Here is a 22,258-nt window from a genome sequence, read left to right on the forward strand (position 1 = left end):
TTTAAAGGATGAACTTTGATATTTTTTAACCTGGACCCTATTTTCCTTTGTTTTTGTGTTTCAGTGATGACTGGAGACAATTTCTGAAACTGGGCCAGTATTGAGAACAGAGAGAGAGCGATTCAGCTGCAGCAGCTAAACAGGCTGTAATGTGATCCCTATGGGGAATTGCACACTGTCAATTTACATCCAATAAATGTGTTTGTTTTTGCCACTGACAGGCTCAGATTGTTAAAAGAGGTGTCTGACAACATGACGGAAAGGATCCTATTGTACAGAGACATTTTATCTTGCCTTTTGGTAATCCAGTCTATTTGTGTGTAACCAAGTGTCGCTCAAGGAGAAGTCTCGTTTTTCCACATTGTCAAAATCAGCTAAATATTCAGCCATGATTCAAGTCTTTACATAGACACTAAGCTACGCTTTCTGTACTCCAATACAACAAACTCTAGGGCTGTAACCGGCTCAGAATTATGTCAGTTGAATCAGATTTGGCCAATACGGATATTTGACGATTCAATATTCTGTCCATATAAAGTTTTTAAGTTTGAATGAGGTTCAGCAGGACGTTCAGTGTGACAGCGGCATTCACTTAATATGGTAAACAAGCTCACTGCACTAACAACGCATTGGAAATGTGCATTTTTTGTTGACACTAGATATCAAACAAAAGCCAGACACTGTGTCATACTGAGCTGTAAATTCACCATTTCTGAGCAGAAGAGAGAAGATAATATTATCTCAGAGCCTAACAGTGAAAACGTACCAAAAAGTAGCGTGGAAGTCGAGATCGCTCACTCAGCAGCAAAATCTGGGAACCAAAACATCACCAGAAGTGCTATGCACAGGACACTGACTAGTTTAAAAACAAACATCTCAGTCAACTGAGAGCAGCTACAGCTACTCCCAGCACTCCTCTCTCCAAATGTCACTCATGTTTCCACTGTTCTTCCTGTAACATGCATTCTCCTTGAGCAAGACTTGGTCACATTAACAAACAGACCAGCTAAAGGTAAGGAAAGTGTTTCATTTCCCTGTAGAGTCTTTTCATCAATATTTTCAGACCCTTATAAAAACCATCTCAGGCTGTCAGTGGAAAAAACAAGAACTTTTAGTGGACGTAAACTCATGGTGCACAATTGCCCATAAGAATTCTATTGCGTCATGTTTTGCGACTGTGGCTGCAACTGCAGTCACTCCAAATTTAGGAGGCAATTTCAAAAGCGTTGTCTCCATTAGTCATTTAGACAAAATCATGGAAAAATAGGCTCCACAATGAAAAATACTTAAGTTTCCCTTTAACTCTAAAGTGACTTTTTAGACCATAGTTCATGGTGATGTTATATTGTACTGGAGTATTAACTGAAAGGTGTTACAGACGACTGTAGATGTCAAGTTAAATAACTGATACCTCAGTGTATGTATGCAATCAGCCTCCACTGTGGAATCACTGTAAAAGCACCAGGTCCTCTCTTCAATGAGAAGCCTTGATGTTTTGACGAATTAGCCCGCGATTGTATATCACAGTCCAAATTTAGCATTACATCACTGCACTGAGTCATCTTAGTGCTTTTCTTGATTAGCATGAGAATACTCCACAGTTGCAGCGTTGCAGCTGCAGCACACTGTTCTGCAGTGATGGGAGAGTTATGCAGCCTTTACTGCATCATTCTCTACTTCCTGTTCCCAGAGTCACTTACTGCATTCAAACACCTCTGATGTCACAATGACTATAAAAACAGCTGCCGTAGAAAAACTACGGATCAGACATCAAAGGAGGACACACACACACACACACTCACACACACAGATAGAGTCGGACAGAGAAAGCAGGCAAATGTAATGAGACATTAACCCACTTTTAGTTTATCTATGAGGAAGACTGGAGCCATCTAATGACTTGAATGTGGCTCGGTGATGTGCTGCGGAAACAATATTATGTAAAGACAAAGTGATGTTAACAGTGCTGCAACTAAACACCGTCATCCTATCAACTTATCACTGTAACTGAAAAATTATTCAACCTAAAAAATGTCAAAATGTATTTAAAATAATCACAGTTTAGACAATGTTACTTATGAATGAGTTCAAACAAAAAGATAAAGGAATAGTTTGACATTTGGGAAATGTGTTTAATGACTTTCTTGCCAAAAGTTGGATGAGAATGTACCACTGTAATGTCTGCCAGGGTGTAATAACATGTGGGGTGAGTTACCAGCAGAAGTGATAACCAGCAGTGCTGGTTGTGACACAAACGGCTAATGATAGGTACAGTAGCTTATGAACAAATACCATGAAATGTGATGTTATTGGTACATTTTCTGACATGCCTGTCTCCTGACTCACTTCCAGCAAGTCAGCATCTGTCATGTGGGACAGTTTGTATTTTTCATGGTCAATATCATACAGTATCAGCTGGTTAAACACAGCAAATATTAATGTCTTTTCCACATATACTTCCTTGCTATAGGTTGAGGCTGCGACTTTGCCGATTTCAAATTCACCAAAGTTAATTCCAAAAGACGCAAAGATGCAAATATGCTTTGCAATCAGAAGAGAATGTTTTATTCACGCATTTGCTTGTACTGAACGGCAGGCGAATATTCGCCAATGTTAATTTCACTCGTTTGACCGTACTGGAGCTACAACCAGGAGACTGGAAGCCGCACTGAAACCATAAATTTGTCATTTTTAGGTGAAGCCTGCAGCTCTGTAGCTTGCTCCGTCAGTTGGTCAGTCAGTTTGGTGTTGCACAAGATTTGGTGGTAAGATTGGCCACGAGCCAAACGACAGCTGCATGAACACATGAATGCTTGGTTGCAATAACTCCAAACTCATTCTTGTTACATTATTGTTTGTGTACGAATAAAACAAACAAATTACAGTGCATTAACTGTCGAGATTTAGCGGCAGCAGGCAGATACTTGAGCATGGGACATAGCCAGGTTAGCTGTTTCCCAGCTGTTCTTTCAGCCTTGTCGCCGTCGCCAAGTGCTTGCTGATGGGGCGATTGTTTGGTCTCTATTTTATATGAAAAGTTGGTTGATAACTTTGGTTATGATTTGGCGCAATGTAAATAAAACTGTCTACTGTATGCTAAGTTGAGCTGCTGTTTGCAGCTCCATACTTTTATAAAAGGTGAAACAATTAGCCTGGTTCTCTCTAAAGTAAAAAACAAACAAAACAAAAAAAAACAAGTGGTATTGATCTTTTCTTGGTAAGTAAGTGAATGACAACAAATTTATCAGATTTTTAAAGTAGTTTCACGCCCCAGTGACGTATAAAGTGATCAGGTTTTTATCAGCTGGTGACAGTACTGCAGAAATAACAGAACAAAAATAAATTTACTGAATTATCATTATCATGAACATGAGCTGCGTACTTCTTTTAAGGGATGTTTCTGGTGTGCAAATGAAATATGTAACTTTAACTGCTAGAGTTTTTATAAGCAAAGACACAAGGCTCTCCTGATGCTGTGCAGTATATTGATCGTACTGTTGAAAGCAAAATAGACTTTGTAATGTTTTATTGACGAGCATCGCCTGTTTTTCCTCCCTGTCAAGTCTGTACATCTTGCACTTTACATGTTTTTCTATTTGAATATAAATATAAATATAAAAATAAATGAATTTTGCTAGCCTCACTGGCATTAAAGCAATCTGCGTCCTTGTTGTTTCCAAATAAATCAGACTCTTAGACCTTTTTCATAGCAGATATTTTGACTTGTTTTACCAGAAATAGCACAGGTGGAACAAAGAATATTATCATGGCTCTATTCCAGAAATTACTACAGCTGAAATACAGCAAGTATTTATATTATTCCACCTGTGTTTGATAAGTCAAAATCTGTGCTGTGAAGAAGCTGTATTCAATTTGAGTGTCAAATCTATTAGCACTTACTCACAAGTTTAACTACAAATGATAAAAATAATCACTATTATCTAAATATCTCTTTACAGTTGCAGCTACTTTCAGCTAATCTTCACATGCACCCTGAGAGCTGAAGTTATAGTGTTCTGACAATAACCTGAAATTTAATACTGAGCCGATGCACATGAAACTATGTACCTAAAACATAAAACAACTGCACAAGATCCTGGTTGACTCATAGCTCAGTCAGTGCATCAGCAGGCACAGAGGTCCGTTCAAGTTTTTACAGATTTAAGATGACACACACACACATGCATGGGCCTGCTGCTTGTCATGCTGCAGACTTGTCCTGGGAATAAACCTGCAGCTGCTGCTGCTGTAAACCTCTTATTTAACTCATAAATTACCTCACAGGCAGTGCTGCACTTTACATGATTGCATGCATAATTTAATTTTGCGTTTTTAAGCCTCTCCCGTGTTGTGCATTAATCTAAGACTCTCACACAGAAACAACAGGGACAAAGTGTGGACACTGATTCAATCTCAACCCATGGTATCTGGAGAAACACATGCAGTAAATTTCGATTCACTCACCTAAATGTTTCCTGATCTGCCGGTGTGGACGCTACAGTGACGCACGAGGATGCATCAGATGACGACGGTGATCCTTACTGGACTTTTCCCAGTTTAACTGCTGTGGTTGTCTCTCCCTGCACCGTCCTGCCTGCCCGCCTGCTGCTCTGCACACACACACACACTCACTGAGACTGAGCTGAGAGTTGCCTCCACTCACTTCCACCTCACTTATTAAAGGGATCCGCCGACAATAAAAGGGAAAGGCACCCGCAGCCGGATGCAGGCAGAGCTGATCCAGTCATCAATATTATATTCACGTGTAAAAATAGCCTCGTATCCATGCATTATTTCTGCTTCTCCCTCCAGTGGTTACACAGCCTGTTTTCTGTTATGTCATGTGTGTGTGTACTCAGGAAAAATACTGAATGTTTCCTACTTATACTACATCAGGGTTACTCAACAAACATTAATAATATTTATAAGATAAACTGAATGAAGGTGGCAAATCCAGCCACAGCAGCCCTGCACAGGTCAGGTGTACGCAGGGGTGTTTCTAGGATTTGAAGACATTTGGGGCTCAGTGTGAATGTCCCTCTGGTGGGTCCTCCTCCGGCTCTTTTTTTTAAATTACAAACAAGCTCCCTTGAAATACTTTTATTGCACTCTGGCACCTTATTTACATTCAAAGTGCATAAAAAAAATCCTAGTGTGAATTTATTTATTTTTATTGTGAATTAGAAAATGGTCGTCGGGTCACCCGGCGTCCAGTCGAGGGCCAAATTTGCCCTGTGGGTCTCAAGTTGAGTAATAATAATGATAATAATAATAACAATAAACTTTATTTATATAACATTTTTCATAGAAGAAATATAATGAACAAAAAAACAGAACTGATTCATAAAATCGTTGTCGTTGTAAAGAGTTGTAAATCTATAAATTATAAAATCAAGTAAGATTTTAAAAAGTTGCAGCAGCGTGAAGTGTAAATAGAGAGTAAAAGTGTAAATAGAAAGAGTTTCAGACCTGTATTAGGAAAGTCAGAGCTAGTTAAAAGCTAAAGTGAGCAGATACGTTTTTAGCTTTTAAAAATATTTAGCAAGCTAGCTTCCCTGATATCTATAGGTGGTGTGTTTCATAGCTTTGGGGCATGACTGTCAAAAGCTGCATCCCTGATCTTCCAGCTGTTGCTGGGAATCTCCAATAAACCAACAGCAGATGATCGCAGTGTTCTTGTAGGCAAATAGCTAACAAGTGAGTTAGCCATGTAGCTTGGTCCTTGCCCATTTAGGGCTTTGTATACAAGGAGGAGGACCTTAAAATCAGTTGTACATGTAACAGGTCAGTACAGAGCAGCTCAGACTGGCCGGATGTGCTCTCTTCTCTTGGTTCTGGTTAATAGCCGAGCTGCAGAGTTTTGAAGGAGCTGAAGTCTCTCAGTGGTGTTTCTTGGGAGGCCAGTAAAAAGTACGTTACAGTAGTCAAGTCGACTTGAAACAAAGGCATGAATCAATTTCTCAGCATCTTTTTCATTTAGAAATTATCGTACTTAAGCGATGTTTCTGTGGTGGAAAATTATGTTTTCGTCACCTTGTGGGACTTGAAGCTTAGATCGGAGTATCACTGGGCTGCAGCCTAACAGTAATATTTAGGAGTGAAAAAAAATGTGTTAAATGTCATTTTAAGTAAACACATGTCTGAGAAGGGTATGGCTTTGTTTATGAAAAATATATGTTCTTAAGACAAGACAAGACATGACATGACAAGACAAGATATGTCAAGACAAGACATTACAAGACAAGACAAGATATGACAAGACAAGACATTACAAGACATTAAGAGACAAGACAAGACAAGATATGACAAGACAAGACATTACAAGACATGATATGACAAGACAAGACATTACAAGACAAGATATGACAAGACAAGACAAGATATGACAAGACAAGTCATTACGAGACAAGATATGACAAGACAAGACATTATAAGACATTACAGGACAAGACATTACAAGACATGATATGACAAGACAAGACATTACAAGACAAGATATGACAAGACAAGACATTACAAGACATTACAAGACATGATATGACAAGACATTACAAGATATGACAAGACAAGTCATTACGAGACAAGATATGACAAGACAAGACATTATAAGACATTACAGGACAAGACATTACAAGACATGATATGACAAGACAAGACATTACAAGACAAGATATGACAAGACAAGACATTACAAGACATTACAAGACATGATATGACAAGACATTACAAGATATGACAAGACAAGTCATTACGAGACAAGATATGACAAGACAAGACATTATAAGACATTACAGGACAAGACATTACAAGACATGATATGACAAGACAAGACATTACAAGACAAGATATGACAAGACAAGACATTACAAGACAAGACAAGATACTGTATGACAAGACAGGACATTACAAGACAAGACAAGGCAAGATATGACAAGACAGGACAATACAAGATAAGATAAGATAAGATAAGGTAAGGTAAGGTAAGGTAAGGTAAAATTCAAGTAGTGACTGCTAAACAAATGATAATGATGCAGATTTTGGAAATTTCTTCAGCTGAGTGGGAAATAACTGATTAGGACCTCTTGATCTTTACTCTTTACCTCTGTAGCCAGGCTAACTGTCCCCCCCTGTTTCCAGTCTTTGTGCTAAGCTAACCAACTGCCAGCTGATAATTAACAGACAAATATAATGGCAACTAATTATCATCCAGAAATCCAAAAAGTACTTCGCAAAATGTCAAACTTTTGCAGTCAGAAGAATACACCTAGTTACATTCCACCTTTAAACAGATGCATGGTGTACATAAGTAAACTTTAAAAAGGACAAATGAGATAAAAACATTTGTTTTGAATGACAAAAGCAGTAAAGTTTTAAAGCAACACCGGCTCTCCTCCTGACGGGACATCCCAGCACCAGTATAGTAACGGCAGCTTCCAGTCAAGCCCCTCCCTTCTTATGAGGGAGGCTGTTGCCATGACAACCCTACATTATGCAGCAGCCCATGAAAGAGTCTTTTCAGATTAAAAAAAAAAAAAAATAGAAAAGAAAAGAAAGAAAGACAGAAACAAGTTATTTGCATTCCTTTTCCATTAAAGATTTTGTGTGATAGAAAAAAAGGCGGCATGAGGGTTATTGTCTGGCTGTGGGGGAGGGGGCGACCGTGATGCATCTGAAGGCCTCACAACTATTTTAGAAAACTAATGCACTGTGTGTGTCGCAGTCAAAGGCCACCTGCTTAGCATGCAGTGCACAATCGCAGGCTGGGTGCAAAGATTTCTGTTTGTTTCAGCATCCCACCTCTGTTATGTTAAAGTAACTTAACAGGTACAGTAGCTGCTTTAAAACTTCAAGTCCAATCAAACAGTTTAGATCCACGACAACAGGTCGCTCCAGAAGACGAAATGAAGCTGTGGAAACTTAACACTCATTCTTTACCTTTAGATTAAGAATCAAATTTAAAGCATCCAAGGAGCAACATGTAAACAGTTAATAAGTCCTGCACCACAACGTTTCCACAGCTTAAGGACAAACCAGGATACTCAGACTTGAGTTTGACCATAATCTCATCCCACTCTGCTCACAGCTGCACCTGCTGCTGTCATTAGTCCAGCAGAGCATGGCGGGATTAACAGAGAGAGTCCTGTGAATGGCTGCTGAATAATTGACCTACGTCTTTTGTCTCATCCACGCTGCTTTGATTGAACATATGTTGGGAACCAAATTGCTTGAAATTTTGATGTGGAAATGGTAATTACGGGGATTTTCTAGAGTGAAACAGTTATTAGGAAGGCTGCTGTTAAATGTACAGTATCATATAAGACTGAGACAACTGTATAGTAACCAGGAGAAAACAGAAAATATGCCTAGAGTGATTTCTGTTCTGACTGCAGAAGCAGCAGGAAATGAAGGAAATGAAGGAGGTGTATCACATTCTCTGTGCTATACGGGACTTAGAATGAAATTGGACCTTGACTCAGAGGATGCATTCATACAGTGGCTTTCTACATTCAAGAATAACTGCTGTGCCTACGAAGCTCTTAAAAGTTCAATTAAAAGCAACAGTACAGAATAAATCATGTAAATTTAGCAGCAAATCTTCAGACCCTATTCCGGTGCTTACGTGCCTTTAGAAACCACTTGTGTTGCAGTAAGTGGTGCTTTAGTCTTATTTTAACTTTAACAGCATCACTGATAATGTGCGCACTCACTCAACAATAATTTGACTGTAAATCTGAATTTTATGGCTGCAGCCAGGGATTACTCTCATTATCACCTGCAGCAGAAAGAGGAAAGGCAATGAAAAAGGACAGAACAGCTTTTTCCAGTCCTGACAGGAGAGGAAGGTGGAGAATAAGAGGAGTGAGAGGAGACAGATTAGGCACACCTCTGAGCTGGGGGAGGGGGGGAATCAACCAACAAACTGCATGAATGGAGAGAGTGTGGCTTAAGAAGCAGACATTTAAAGCTAACTTCAGTTATGGACATTTTTGCTCAAAAACCTTAAAGGAAAAAAACATAAAGCCAAGCACACACACACACACACACACACACACACACACACACACACATGCTGAACTGAACTTGACAGAACTGAACTGCAGTTATAGCCCCCTCTCACACACACACACACACACATACACTCCCCACTTACATGAAACTGAATTGGATTGGACTGAACATATCATATACACCTTGTTTTTTTTTATTAATAGGAAATTGGTGTGTGAAATCTTGTGTTTGATTTTTAACAATAATCGTTTGATATGAGTCTATTTTGGGCTGAATATAAAGAGGTTTAACTGAAGAATGAAACAATGATTTGTGTTTTTCCCTTCGTGTTTTGTAGTGGTGGGTACTAGCTATCCAGGCTAATTCCCCAACTATTTTAAATTAATATTCATTCATTCATCTTCTAACCGCTTCATCCTCATGAGGGTCACGGGGGGGGCTGGAGCCTATCCCAGCTAACATCAGGCGAGAGGCAGGGTACACCCTGGACAGGTTGCCAGACTATCGCAGGGCTGACACATAGAGACAAACAACCATTCACACTCACATTCACACCTACGGACAATTTAGAGTTATCAATTAACCTGCATGTCTTTGGGCTGTGGGAGGAAGCCAGAGTGCCCGGAGAGAACCCACACTGACATGGGGAGAACATGCAAACTCCGCACAGAAGGGCTCCCGCACCTGGGATCGAACCGGCAACCCTCTTGCTGTGAGGCGACAGTGCTAACCACCACACCACCATGCTGCCTTTAAATTAATATTTCTCTTAAAAATGACAGTGTAGGATTGTGTTTATTCTCCTGTCTGGTGCCCAACTTAACTTTGTTCAACTGGGAATAAATCTACGCTACACAAGTAATGTGCTGATTACATAGGTTCAGATTTCGGAGGGGGGCACAAGGGACACATCCTGCTCAATATTTAAACATGTGCATTTGTCCTCCCCCGATATGGACATGAAAGTAGCAGAAGACTCTTATTTTGTCGAAATAAAGACATTTATACCATAAATTAATGCGCAAAAGGCTCAAATTGGTGCATAAAAATTCACCATAATGCAGAAAACTAATTGTTTGATGCTCACCTATGCCCTTGGCTGATTATATCTTGAATTATCAATTAATTATTTTGTTTGTATAAAGTCATAAAATACTCAAAAAATGGCCATCACAATGCCCAAATTCTTTGTTTTATCCTTCCATCAATACAATACCCAAAAATATGGAACAGAATAGTAACAAACTCTCACATAAATCAAGCTAGAATCAGAAAGTGTTTCATTTTTTTGCTTGAAAAATGACCAAAATAATCATTCAATTATCAAAATAGTTGAGTATTATTTTTTTTTTTCCTGAATATTACATAAAGAAAGAGAGTCTTCAGCAATGTACTGTGACCCAGTATGTAAAAGGCGGTGATCAAACAGGAAGGGGAAGCAGTTTATCTTAAATCAGTTCTGTCTCACCCCATATTTCCTCCAGTCTTCTCTCCCTGTCTCGTCTCTCTGTGTCTGTGGGGTCAGCTCAGTGGGTCGACTCTCACCGTGTGTTCATTTCATGTAGATCTGAAGACAGAAGCAATAAATGGGAGATCACATCAGCACTGACAAATAATACTTTTCCTTAAATCCTCATTAAAAGACATTGTGAGCATTTCAAAGTGCATATTTATTGTATGATTTTTTTTTTTAACTCTACAGTCTGGACACAAAGTGGCAGTTGTGTTTTGTTTGGCCGCTAATCTCATTGGTCCTCAGCTGATCTCACACTGATAATCCCTGTAGCTGTAGTAGAACGAGTCGACCACATCCCAGCATGTTGACATACATTTATGTGGATATACTGTATTTGTTAAAGGTCAGAGTGATTCGCTGTGACACTGTGTCCTTTACAGTGACAGCAGGGAGTAAGGTCGTCAAAGGGACACTGCAGTACGACTGTGTAGACTGTCACCTGGTGTTACAAAGCACGAACTCAAGATTGCATGAGTAAAAAATTACGGTAGAAGGTCACAGCCTCATTCTGGTGGGTTAATTTTCATTGTACTATTCTGTTTTTTGGTTTTCAGTTCTTGATGTGAGAGAAAATTGGCTGCAAATGTACAAACATTCAGAGATGGAGGATTTGAAATTGACCAAAATTAGATGTGCTTTTTATTTTTAACTCCCAGAAATGATTGCTGTAGTGAACATGCACTGAAAATTGCTCATAAAACAAACAGAAGTTGTGACTCACTCTTTCTAGTGATGCTGATGAGACCTCCTTCCTGTCCAGGTTGTTGTGTGACCCCATGTCTGCATCATGACGTACTTGCTGAGCAGGAGAACATCCTCAAGCTGCTCTTTAATCCATCCAACAAAATCCAAAACCAGGAGCTATGTGTGAATGACATGTAAGACCCTTTGCTGCGTCCTGCAGCAGCATCAGAGTGAAAGTAAAGATCCTACTCCTCAGGTGCTGGGTTGAGCTGCAGGATAAGGAGGGATTGCGAGGAGCATAATCCCTCGCACATGACTACAGCAACTTTGATCTAGAGATAAACGTGCCAAGTCACGAGCCGTTTGACATCTCATGCTACACAATACATACTGGGCAATGCCTCCAGCATGAAGGCCCAAATATAACAGGACTAAGCCATAACAGACATGTCAGACAACAATATGTGTGCCATCCTGGGGTTTTGTCCATTTTGGCAATCATTCATTTCTAATAGATCCTGATGTATGCAGCTGTTATGATCAAATAAGAAGGCTGAACAGTGTTTTTTGTTTTTATTAAAGGGACAGTTCACCCCAAAATCAAAAACATGTGTTTCCTCTTATCTTTGGTGCTGTTTATCAGTGTCTGCCTTGTCTTGACTTTAACTGGACAAGTTGGCACTTATGCTGCGTTCCAGGCAAGTTTCTGAGCCCGTAAGTCACCACTTCAAGTCACGACTCACGACTTCATAGCATTCCAGGCAAGTCACGCCAAACTCTCAAAGCAACATGGTGGACCGTGCGGGGTTTATGTTTGTTTATGATCACTTCTGTCACCAAAGGTGCCAGTTCCTTACTCATTTGAGCGAAACAAAGGAGGAGAAACGGCGCATAAGGTCACAGATGCTATTATACTTTTCATTTTAGGTTATCTGTGCATTTGGAAACGTATTTTGTATTGATTATTCTTGCACTGGAAACCAGCTGTTAGAGCGGCTGCCAATAATGCGTTAACATTAGGGTCATTTTATGTCTGTTTCTCACCGTGTATCACCTGCATCAACACTGCATCCATAGGGCTGCCATTGTTGTTTAGAAGAGTAAGGTAATTGGTGTAGAGGGCTATGTGACGTCAGAAAGCGTAACTGGGAGTACATTGATCTGGTACGAGTTCACAGGTGGTAAGTTACGGGTTTGACTGCCGTTCCAGTGCACTTTCACGGGTAGAAGTTAGTTACAGGTTGCCTGGAATGCGCCATTAACTTGTGGTGCTCAGAACGAAAAAAAATCCATTTGTGAAACTCATGACACAGTCACTCAAAATAATCCACAGATGTTGTTATGAGCACATTAACTATTTTCTTTCTACCAAACTGCATCTGCCAACTGTATCACTGCGCAGAAGGAAGCGTGCATCTACTCATGGACAGGAAGCTTGTGCTTGGGACAGGGTGAGAAGCATCCTCTGCAGCTGAGCTGTAATCACTGTAAACTGTTGTGTTAGGTGAGGCTAGCAGTAAATGCAGTTACATACAAACTTTGCTTGAAAAGGCATTTAATCCTCTTGACAAACATACATATATAGAGTGGATGTGAAACTCCAGATCAAACCTTTTAATACAACAGCAGTCACATCTCTACATTTACTAGAGGAGTGTCTCACACAATGGTATTTAATTTGGTCCTATTGGGTTTGTCAAAGCCTAAAATATAGAATAAAAATTCAAAAACAGTATCAAAAAACAACAAAATGACACAATATTGTCAAATACCAAAATGCATTCAAACCCTGCACTGTGGAACCTTAAAATAAATCAGAGTACTGGCTGAGAGTGACAGGACTGCTGACTCACAAGATACTCTGCTGCACTCTAGTGGTTGAGAGACTGAGGTTCACCCACTGAAGTGTTTTTGTGCACTGAACATTTGGTCTTGGTCAATATTTGATGTTCCCTTTCTGTAAGTATCTTCAAAAAATGCAGTGAAAATATAAAATCCACCTGTTTAGAATCAAATCATATACATAACTGACAACAATCTCATCAAGAAAAACACCTCCCCTTAAAGTCTTTGTGTATTTATTTTTATTTAACATATTTATTTGAAAAAATACAGACTAATAGCAATTTGTGGGCATTATAGTTTTAAAGGTCCAGTTTGTAGCATTTAGTGGCATTTATATCAGCAGAAATGAAATATAACTCTCTTTTCATTAGTTTATCATCATCTGAAACTGACAATCGTGTTTTTGTTACCTTAAAATGAGCTATTTATATCTACATATTGAGCGGTTCCTCCTCCACATAGTCTGCCAAGTTGTTCTCACAGTAGCCCAGAACAGACAAACCAAACACTGGCTCTAGATATGGCCATTTGTGTTTTTGCATCGGCAAAAGCTCCTACAAGTTTCTGTTGGATGCAATGTACAACGTCCGCCACTAGATGCCACTAAATCCTACACAACAGACCTTTAATGCAAAGCTTTGAATTAGCAGTCTGTTTCCACATTGTGGGCTCAACACTGCAGAAAACCAAATGTTTTTACAAAGTCAAACAAAGTTCAGTATCAGAGCAGCGTCCATTATAATGAAGAAAAATCCAGTCAAAGAAAAACAAAGGCCAAGTTGTTAGTTTACACAGCAACATGTGATTTTATTTATTTCTCAGATGTCATCATCAGAAATACAAACTGCAGAAGAGTAACGTCACAATTTGCAGCCCTGTGGTCTACTGATTGGAGATGATCGCAGTGATCAGTCTTTTATTTTCATTGTTCAGATTGTAGAAGACCAAAGCTGAGCGGCAAAGCAGCTACATGTATTCGCCTCAGGTGTGAAAACTACAGCAGACACGTCAACGATTCTCATCACAAAGTAAAAAAAAATAAACACACTAGTCATTCCAGTGTACGAGAGACATCCTCGGGGGTAAATTAATGCCAGAATAAGACACATTTAATTATTTGTTGAAAGATAACTGGAGGGAATACATATTCATACTAGACAATCAGCAATTCTGCAAATTTAAAAATCCCAAAATAAGATTTATTCTAAACATAAAGTCACATACTGTGAGCAGGTTTTGAAACAATACCACATAACGTGACAAAAATTTGTGGACAGCAGTGACCTTCTTAAGGTTTACAGGCCTTTAGCAAGCAATGGTAACTGATGTTTGGACTGTTGCTGTGGTAACCACCCCTTAACAAGGAAGTTGTGGCGAAAAGGGCGAGTAAGTATTCAAATTCCTCAGCAGCTCTACTGCTGTAGGCCAGTCAGTCAGATGAAATGTAAAGGGCAGCATTGTAATGCCCGGCTGGTGGGTGGGGTTGGTTGGTGGGGGTGGAGGGGGTTGGTGCAGTTAAAGAGGTAGCAGCAGGGGGCATTGTGGGATACACAAAGGACGACTCAGAGTACAGACAGAGTGTAGGAGAGTGAGACTTATTGTTGTAATTGTGTCTAGGGTGGAGGAATAGCATCTACAGCTGATGCAGAATAAGTTGTGTCTGTTTTAAAACAACCTGATTCACGTGATTAAACAAAAGTTTATTCCACAATTAAACATCTAAGGGCGACTTTTTTATGTTAAAGACACATTTTTTTCTTGTTTGGAAGTTTTCGTTGATACTTTATAAGCTGAAAAACTGTTGAAAGAGATTATTTTCAACAATCTATGTGATTTTAAGTTTAAAGTGAGATATACTTTAAAAGAGCTTGAGTTTGTTTTGCTACTTCAGTAACTCAAAGTCCACTTACTACTCTGCTTTTTCCAGAGCTCTCAGTCACTACTGTAATAAAGGTGAATTTTCATGCTCAGTCTTAATTTTAGGCTGAATGGCAGTAAAATTTCATGAGTTATAGCATTGCCAGATGAGTACTCATTACTATTTTTTGAAAGTAAAAACAAATTCAGAGCTAAATTAGGTGATCAATCGATTTAGAAGTCCACGGTAAAATGATCAGCAACCATTTTTACAATCATTAATCATGTGAGTGATTATTTCATGCAAAAATAATAAAAGAAATTCTCTAGTTACAACTTCTCAAATGTGCTTAGAAAAGCAGCACATTCTTACCATAAATGTAAAGTTAATATCTTTGGGTTTGGACCGAAAAAAGCATTTTGAATTTGTCTAGTTGGGCCTCAGGATGACTTTGCAACAGGTAATTTTCACTGCGACCCAATGATTAACTATGAAAATACTGGTCAGATTGATCAATAATGTAATTAGGCTAATTGATGTGTAGTCACAGTCCTTTGTTACTTATTCAGACAGGGTTCTAAGTTTAGGCTACATGCGGGCCACACACACAGCGGCATGACACACTGGTCTTTTTGTGTTCATCAACTTAATTTGCATTACAAGAAGAGGAAGAAGGAAGCCACCACATGTCAACATTACACTGTAGGTCAGAGCTCTCAACATCTGATACAAGATACAGATACTTGGAGCATTTCAAAATATCTGTGCGCTCACACATTTCTCTCTTTTACCCTTCATTTTTTATGCTATGTAAACATATTGATAGTCAGAAAAATACTATGTCTTTACATTATGTACAAAGTGAATCACTATCACTGTTTCAGCTCGGTGTGATGGAATGTAGGAAAAGTTTCTACTCTCCTTGTTTTTTTTTCTTTTACAATCGAGGAGTTTCTACTGGTGATGGATCGGCTACATTAAGCTTTAAGGCAATGCACTGTGGTGTGTGTTGCTGCCATCGAGACAATGGCACAATGCAGTTTGAAAGGCAAGTGGTGTGAAATGGTCAACAGGGCAGAATTCAGTTTGTGCCTCTCGTTGGTATTACCTTTGCATTTGAGCTACGGAGCTACGCATTTGTTTGCTTTTTAAATAAATAACCGGCGATCTTAAAAAAGCCAAGAAGGATGATTATAAACACTAAAGGTGTTTAAAGGTATTGACAGACTCTTAAATCTGGTACATGATAAAGAAAAGATGTTCTGACCCATTGTCCAAGTTGCGACTACATTTCCTATCCAGGTAGCAGGAAATTATTTTAGTTGCTACTAGTTTTGTACGACACAAGCAACATACGTATATACCAGTTATTTTGTATGAAAATATAAAACAATACAATGTAACATACATATGGACAAATTTAAGTTTCAAAATTACTTTCACTTTGTACAAATTCAGCAGGGACACAAGTCGTTTCCAGCTACCATGTTTGGATTGCGAAATATTTGTGCAACTTGAAAAATGGGTTACATTGTTTTTTATACTGGAAATATACTGCTTTGACTTCACTGTAGAGTGCTATAGGTTTTTTGGCCCCAGCCAGAAGTTGGCTTCGCCCTGGTTCCCTCGTCAAATAAGATCTTTGGCAAACAACCGGTTATGGTACTTTAAGGAAGTGATTTTTTTTACAAGATAATCTTCACATTTTTAAGCAAAAAAACAGTCATCAGACGTTCAAAGCAAATATCGTGTTATAAATGAAATCAATATGGTCATGTGACTTCATTGTCACCACCACCACCACCACCACGAGGCTGTTAAGCTGCAATCGGCGTGATGATGTTCTTTAGTCTCACTTAGCCACTTGTTAGCAAATGTCTTTTTAGACACATAAAAGCTTCAAAATTAATGAGTGGGGGTATTTACAGATGTCTACTTCATCTGCTTAACCAGGGCCGGGTGGCAGGGGCAACAGGCCAAGAAAAGCACCCCAGATGTCCCCCTCCCCAGCAAGACTTTTTAGTCCTCCTGTGGGACAAGGTGTTCCCAAGCCAGATGAGACATGGAATCCCTCCAGCGTGGCATGGGTCTGCCCCGGGGCTTCCTACCAGTGGGACGTGCCCAGAACACCTCCAGCAGGAGGCACCCAGGAGGCATCCTGATCAGATGCCCGAACCACCTCAACTGACCCCTTTCGATGCGAAGGAGCAGCAGCGCTACTTCGAGCCCCCTCCGGATGTCTGAGCTCCTCACCCTATCTCTAAGGCTGAGCCCAGCTACCCCACGGAGGAAACTCATTTTGGATGCTTGTATCCGCAATCTCATTCTTTCGGTCACTACCCAGAGCTCACGACCATAGGTGAGTGTTGGGACGTAGATGGACCAGTAAACTGAAAGCTCCGCCTTCCTGCTCAGCTCCCTCTTCACCACGACGTTTCCACATCATTGCAGACACTGCACCAAACTGTTCCATTCTACCCTTACTCGTGAACAAGACCCCGAGATACTTGAACTCCCTTGCTTGAGGCAGTAACTCTCTCCCAACCCTGAGGGGGGCAATCTGCCGGTTTCTGGCAGGGAATCATGCCCTCAGAATTGGAGGTGCTGACTCTCTTCCTGACCGCTTCACACTCGCCCCAGTGCATGCTGGAGGTCATGGTGTGATTAAGCCAACAGAACCACATCATCTGCGAAAAGCAGAGATGCAATTCTGAGGTCCCCAAACCGTACAGACATATTTTATGTCATTGACACGTGACGACAAGTGAAAGTCTTTTAAGCTTGTGTTAATCACAGACCTTATTTCAAGTATCTCACCATAAACCCATTCAAAAATGACTGACTTCGAGATGAGGGAACCAGGAGAGCTAAAATGCTAACTCATTTCAAGGTTTTAGGACTCATTCCTGCACCACTCTTTTGTGCAGCAGACTGTATTTTTCTATGAAAAACCCCACAAATGACATATTTAATATTTGAAAAATCATATGCTCAGCTCTGTGACTCAAATGTAATGGTGCTACAAAAACAAACTGGAGCTAGGCTGAATTATGACCAGTTATTGTTACGATTTAACCGTGTCAGGAAAGGTGCAGGCCTAGAGAACATCTGACATGACTACATTCACAGTAGAAACATTAGACCAGACTGTCAACATAATCACGTGACTGATGATTATTTCAGTGTAGTTTCAGACATGTTCAATGCTTTTCTCTTAAAGCATCAGATTGTGTGTTAGCCTACAGTATACAGGAAAAGATTCCCTACGTGCACGTCTACTCCATGAGATTATGGAGGAGTTCTAACACATTTACAAACTACTGACACACATACATACACAAGGTACAACAAGTACCACAGTTGGTATACACTGTCTTATAATCTGTGACTTTATATATTGTAGTAATATTATTATTATACCAGGGATTTGTAAAAAAGTGACACTGCAGTTTAAACCATTTTATCAGATCTACATCTTCATCATGCAGAGCCAAATGAACGTATTCTACTTTTCCTGCTGGTACAAGGCCACTGCGATCTCTCTGAGGTATCAAGCAAAGGAACCAAAAAGCAAACAGGAGCGATACTCTACTGGAGGACGCAACAAAACTACAGTAGAAGACACTGTAACAGCAGCAAGTTAAGGTACAACAGATCTTGTAACCCTGAATGAAACGGACACTGAAGCTCAGTCTCAAATTGTCGGAGCTAATTAGCAGCATCATATAGTCAGTAGTGTTCAGCATCAACAGCATCACAGACACTAGCATATACAGGAAACAGACGGCGAAGCAGGCAAAGAGGCTCCTGGGTAAAAACACCAATTTGCCGTTTGTCAGTTTAGTTAATGCCCCCCCCCAGAAAAAAAAGATTTGTGTGAAAAGTTGTGAAAACAACAAAACAGGAACTCATGAAGCAGTTCATTGCATCTTGCTCTTTGCAATTCATAAACCTGAAACAGAGTCAGCTACTGGAGGAACCTCATGGTGAGACAGCTTAAAATCATTTTTCAGAATCCTGTCTTTTGCATGATACGAGTCGGCACTGTAGATGGGGAAGAAGAGCAAATATCAATTTACATCAAAGTCTCTTTCTTCTGTTCTTTCTGCAGTCTGTTTATTTCCAGCTTGGTTTACCACCTCTGCTGGGCGTCACCGAGTCTCTAGACTGGACGGACTTTTCGGAAAAGCTACCAGTCTTACGGATTTCTTCACGTGTTGAAGGTGGTGGGGGAGTCTCGCTGCGGTAGGCGCTGCGACTGGCTGCCTTCACACTCTGCACCCGTCGCAGGTTTGTCCCTTGTGGCCGCTCCTCACTGGTACTAACTGTAGATGACAACCTGTTCTGCCTCCCCGGTGTTTGCCGAGCTAGAAGCGAGGGGCTGCGAGACGGGGTGGAGGGGACAGACGGAGGGGCCAGCTCCTTCTTGGTTCTAGAAGTTGAAGCTACCGTGTTGCGAGCAAAGCTGGGGACATCGGAGGTGTTTTTTACGTTGAGCGTGTGACAGCTGCTGTTCTCAGAGGAAGCTGCGCCCTGAGCCTGAGCCTGAGCCTGGGCCTGTGCTAGGGCTCTCATGGTGGAGCGGCACATCTTCTCCTCAGGTGCGGGTTTAGGGATGTTCCTCAGGGGTTTGGCGCTCGGCTTGTGGATGGAACCTTTTCTTGGGGTCGAATCGCGTGCCCATCTGGAAACGCCGCCTGTGAGGCTGCTTCCCCTGTGAGCTTTTGACTCGTCTGGAGGCAGGCTGGAGTGTCGAGGAGGTCTTGTGGTTTTCTCGCTCCTTCCTCTCGCTGGGGTGCTCTGGTCCCGAAGAGGCCGCCGAGACTCTCCGTTGTCTTGCCCCAAAGGTTTATCTGCTCTCTTGTTGCTACCTGTCCTTGTAAGCTTGCTAATGGGCACAACTTTCCGCATGCCCTGAGCCTCGCTGCTGGTTAATGTTCGCACATTGCGACCTCCACTGCCCTTAGTCGCTTTGTTAGGTTTACTCTTTGTATGCGCTGGTTTTCTGCTGCTTCTCTGTGCATCTTTTTCCGCGCCTTGTTTCCCCTCTGCCGTGTCACAGCTCTCTGTGTCCCACTCTTCTGTGGTAGCAGACGGGGTCATGGATGATGCGTCCACAGATTTTGGCACTGAAAGCTCATTGGTTGAAATGGACTGGTCATTAGGAGACTCCAGATTAGAGGACAGAGAGCTTGGATCTTGCTGGCTCTCCTGATCAGATCTCCCGCAGTCAGTCGTCGTTTTGAAATGTCCCTCTTTTGTAAGAGATGAGCTTTCAACCTCAGAGTAATCTGAAGTGACAGAGCAGTCCGCCTCTGTGCAGTCTAGAATATAAAACATTGGTTTCTTATTGGACACAGATGTATCTAGCGGGAGGGGTGTATCACAGGTTGTTGACGAAACTGTGCTGTTGTCCTCTTCTTCTTTCTCTCTCTCAGGAGAGACCCCGGCTTGTATGGGAGGATCTATTTTCCCTCCCCAGGCTGCCTTGGGATCTGCTCCTCTTTCTAAAACTTTATCATGTCGGAGGATGTCCAGATTTAAGGGAAGTGACTGTCTCTCCTTTTCCAAATCAGTCACCACAACATCCCCCTGGTTGACAAAGTGCAGATGACTGCTGTTATTGTTTGGACTAGGTAGGTCAAAAGCTTGAGGTCCTCGAACTAAAGTGTGCGTCTCCAGACTAACATTCATGTGGCCGGTAATTGTTGGGTTGTGAAGATGGGCGGACTTCTGAAAGACAAAATAGGGGCGAGGCAGAGCGCTGCCCTCTGACACCGATGAGTAATTATTGTTGTTGTATGGGTCGTTATCATTCAGCCCAGAGGAGGAGAACCTGGCCAGCGGGCTGATAGGCTCAGTTTCTGCACGTGGAGACGTCACCTGTCTGTCACAGCCCAGCTCACGGTTGTCATCCTGGGCTAAGATCCAGGGGGTCATCCTCCGCTGCATGGCACGGCCCGACCGAGGTAGGCTGTTGAACTTGGAATAGTCGGTGGGATTTCCAGTGCCTCCGAATAGCTCCAGGTATCCTTTGAGTTCTCGATCTGCTATGGAGGTCATGGTGTGACGGTGGCGGCGGGCGCTGGCGGAGCGTCCCAGCGGGCTGTGGGGACTCTGAGACCTCTGCTGGAAGAAGTCCAGCAGGCCTTCCTTGGTGAGCATCTCCACGTCGTTCTCGCTGCTGCTGCGACCAAATCCACCGCTTTGATCTGCACCCGACCACGCAAAGCGCTTTTCCTCCAGCTCCCTCAGGCGACGCTGTCTGGCTGCTTCCTTCAACTCACGGTCTGAGTTGTCCTGAGAGAATGAGGACAGTGGAGAAATATTTAGAGGAAGAAGCTCAAATCAGACTAGAAAGAAATGAACACTTCAAGCATCTTGTTTTACCTCTAAATTCACTCATCTTAACTGATATTTCCCAGTTATTTCAACATTGTCTTTCTTTCTGTTAGTTTTGGCCTCACTAAAGTAACTGAGTGTGCATGACTTGCTCTCCTATTTAAGCCAACAGTTTCTGTTGATGCAGTTCCTGCCCCTGGAGCAACACACCAGCTTTGCTTGACAAAGTTGGATGCAGCTGCCAAAATATTACGCAGGAGAGCCCAAAACAGTCATTGTGACCAAAATGCAAAGCTTGGTTTGCATAGTTGAGTTCTCATGATTAATAAAATGGTCCAACGATTGAAAATGTCATGTATTCCTGAGCCACAAAGCCCCTATAATGATACATTTGGGAGGGAATGGTTGAGAAAAAAAAAAGGTATGTTACATCAAATTTATGGATAACATTACACGGATACATTTAAATTTATAAAATAAAAAGAACAGTAAAATCAAGCCTTTCAATTTGGAGAAGTTTTTTTTTTTTTTTAACTAAACAAAGCCTAAATATTTTGTTTATAATCCGGCTTCCTTTGGTCTACTTTATTCTTTCAGTTGTGGTTAAACAATCCAATTTCAACGCACAGTTTTGAGAAATCTGATGAATCTGTGATTTGATGGCAGGTGAATCTAACGCTCACAAGGAAGTACTACCCCCGTGGTTCCCAACTGGTGGGTCATGGTCCAAAAGTGGGTCTCCGCAAATGACTCGGAAACATGTCAAGTTTGTAAAAAAAAAAAAAAAAAAAAAAAAAAAAAAAAAACACTATATTTTTAAGTACAATGAATTTCCATCCAAGTGTTGTTTTCTGCTGTAGAGTGAGTAACTAACAGACAGTTGCTTGACAGAGACGGCAAACTCGCTCGACGACATGGCCAAATGCAAGTATGACGCTGAATGCATTAAACTGTGTGGACCTCCAACTAATGACTAAGGAGAAATCTGGGCCCTGTGGCTGGAC

General features: G+C 41.0%; 2 protein-coding genes across 2 annotated transcripts in view; both read right to left on the reverse strand.

The window, feature by feature from the left end:
- LOC117255497 (tripartite motif-containing protein 2) overlaps positions 1-4,604 on the reverse strand; it is a 42,290-nt gene extending 37,686 nt beyond the window's left edge. The window contains exon 1 of the mRNA XM_033624469.2: positions 4,465-4,604. The gene's annotated coding sequence lies outside the window, so the exon portion shown is untranslated. The remainder of the gene's footprint in view (positions 1-4,464) is intronic.
- Positions 4,605-13,838: 9,234 nt separating this feature from the next.
- fhdc1 (FH2 domain containing 1) overlaps positions 13,839-22,258 on the reverse strand; it is a 50,806-nt gene continuing 42,386 nt past the window's right edge. Inside the window, exon 12 of the mRNA XM_033623297.2 lies at positions 13,839-21,212. Within this exon, the coding sequence (XP_033479188.2) occupies positions 19,029-21,212 (2,184 nt within the window). The 3' untranslated portion in view covers positions 13,839-19,028. The remainder of the gene's footprint in view (positions 21,213-22,258) is intronic.

This window comes from Epinephelus lanceolatus, chromosome 3 (genome assembly GCF_041903045.1).
Source record: "Epinephelus lanceolatus isolate andai-2023 chromosome 3, ASM4190304v1, whole genome shotgun sequence".
Lineage (NCBI taxonomy): Eukaryota > Metazoa > Chordata > Actinopteri > Perciformes > Serranidae > Epinephelus > Epinephelus lanceolatus.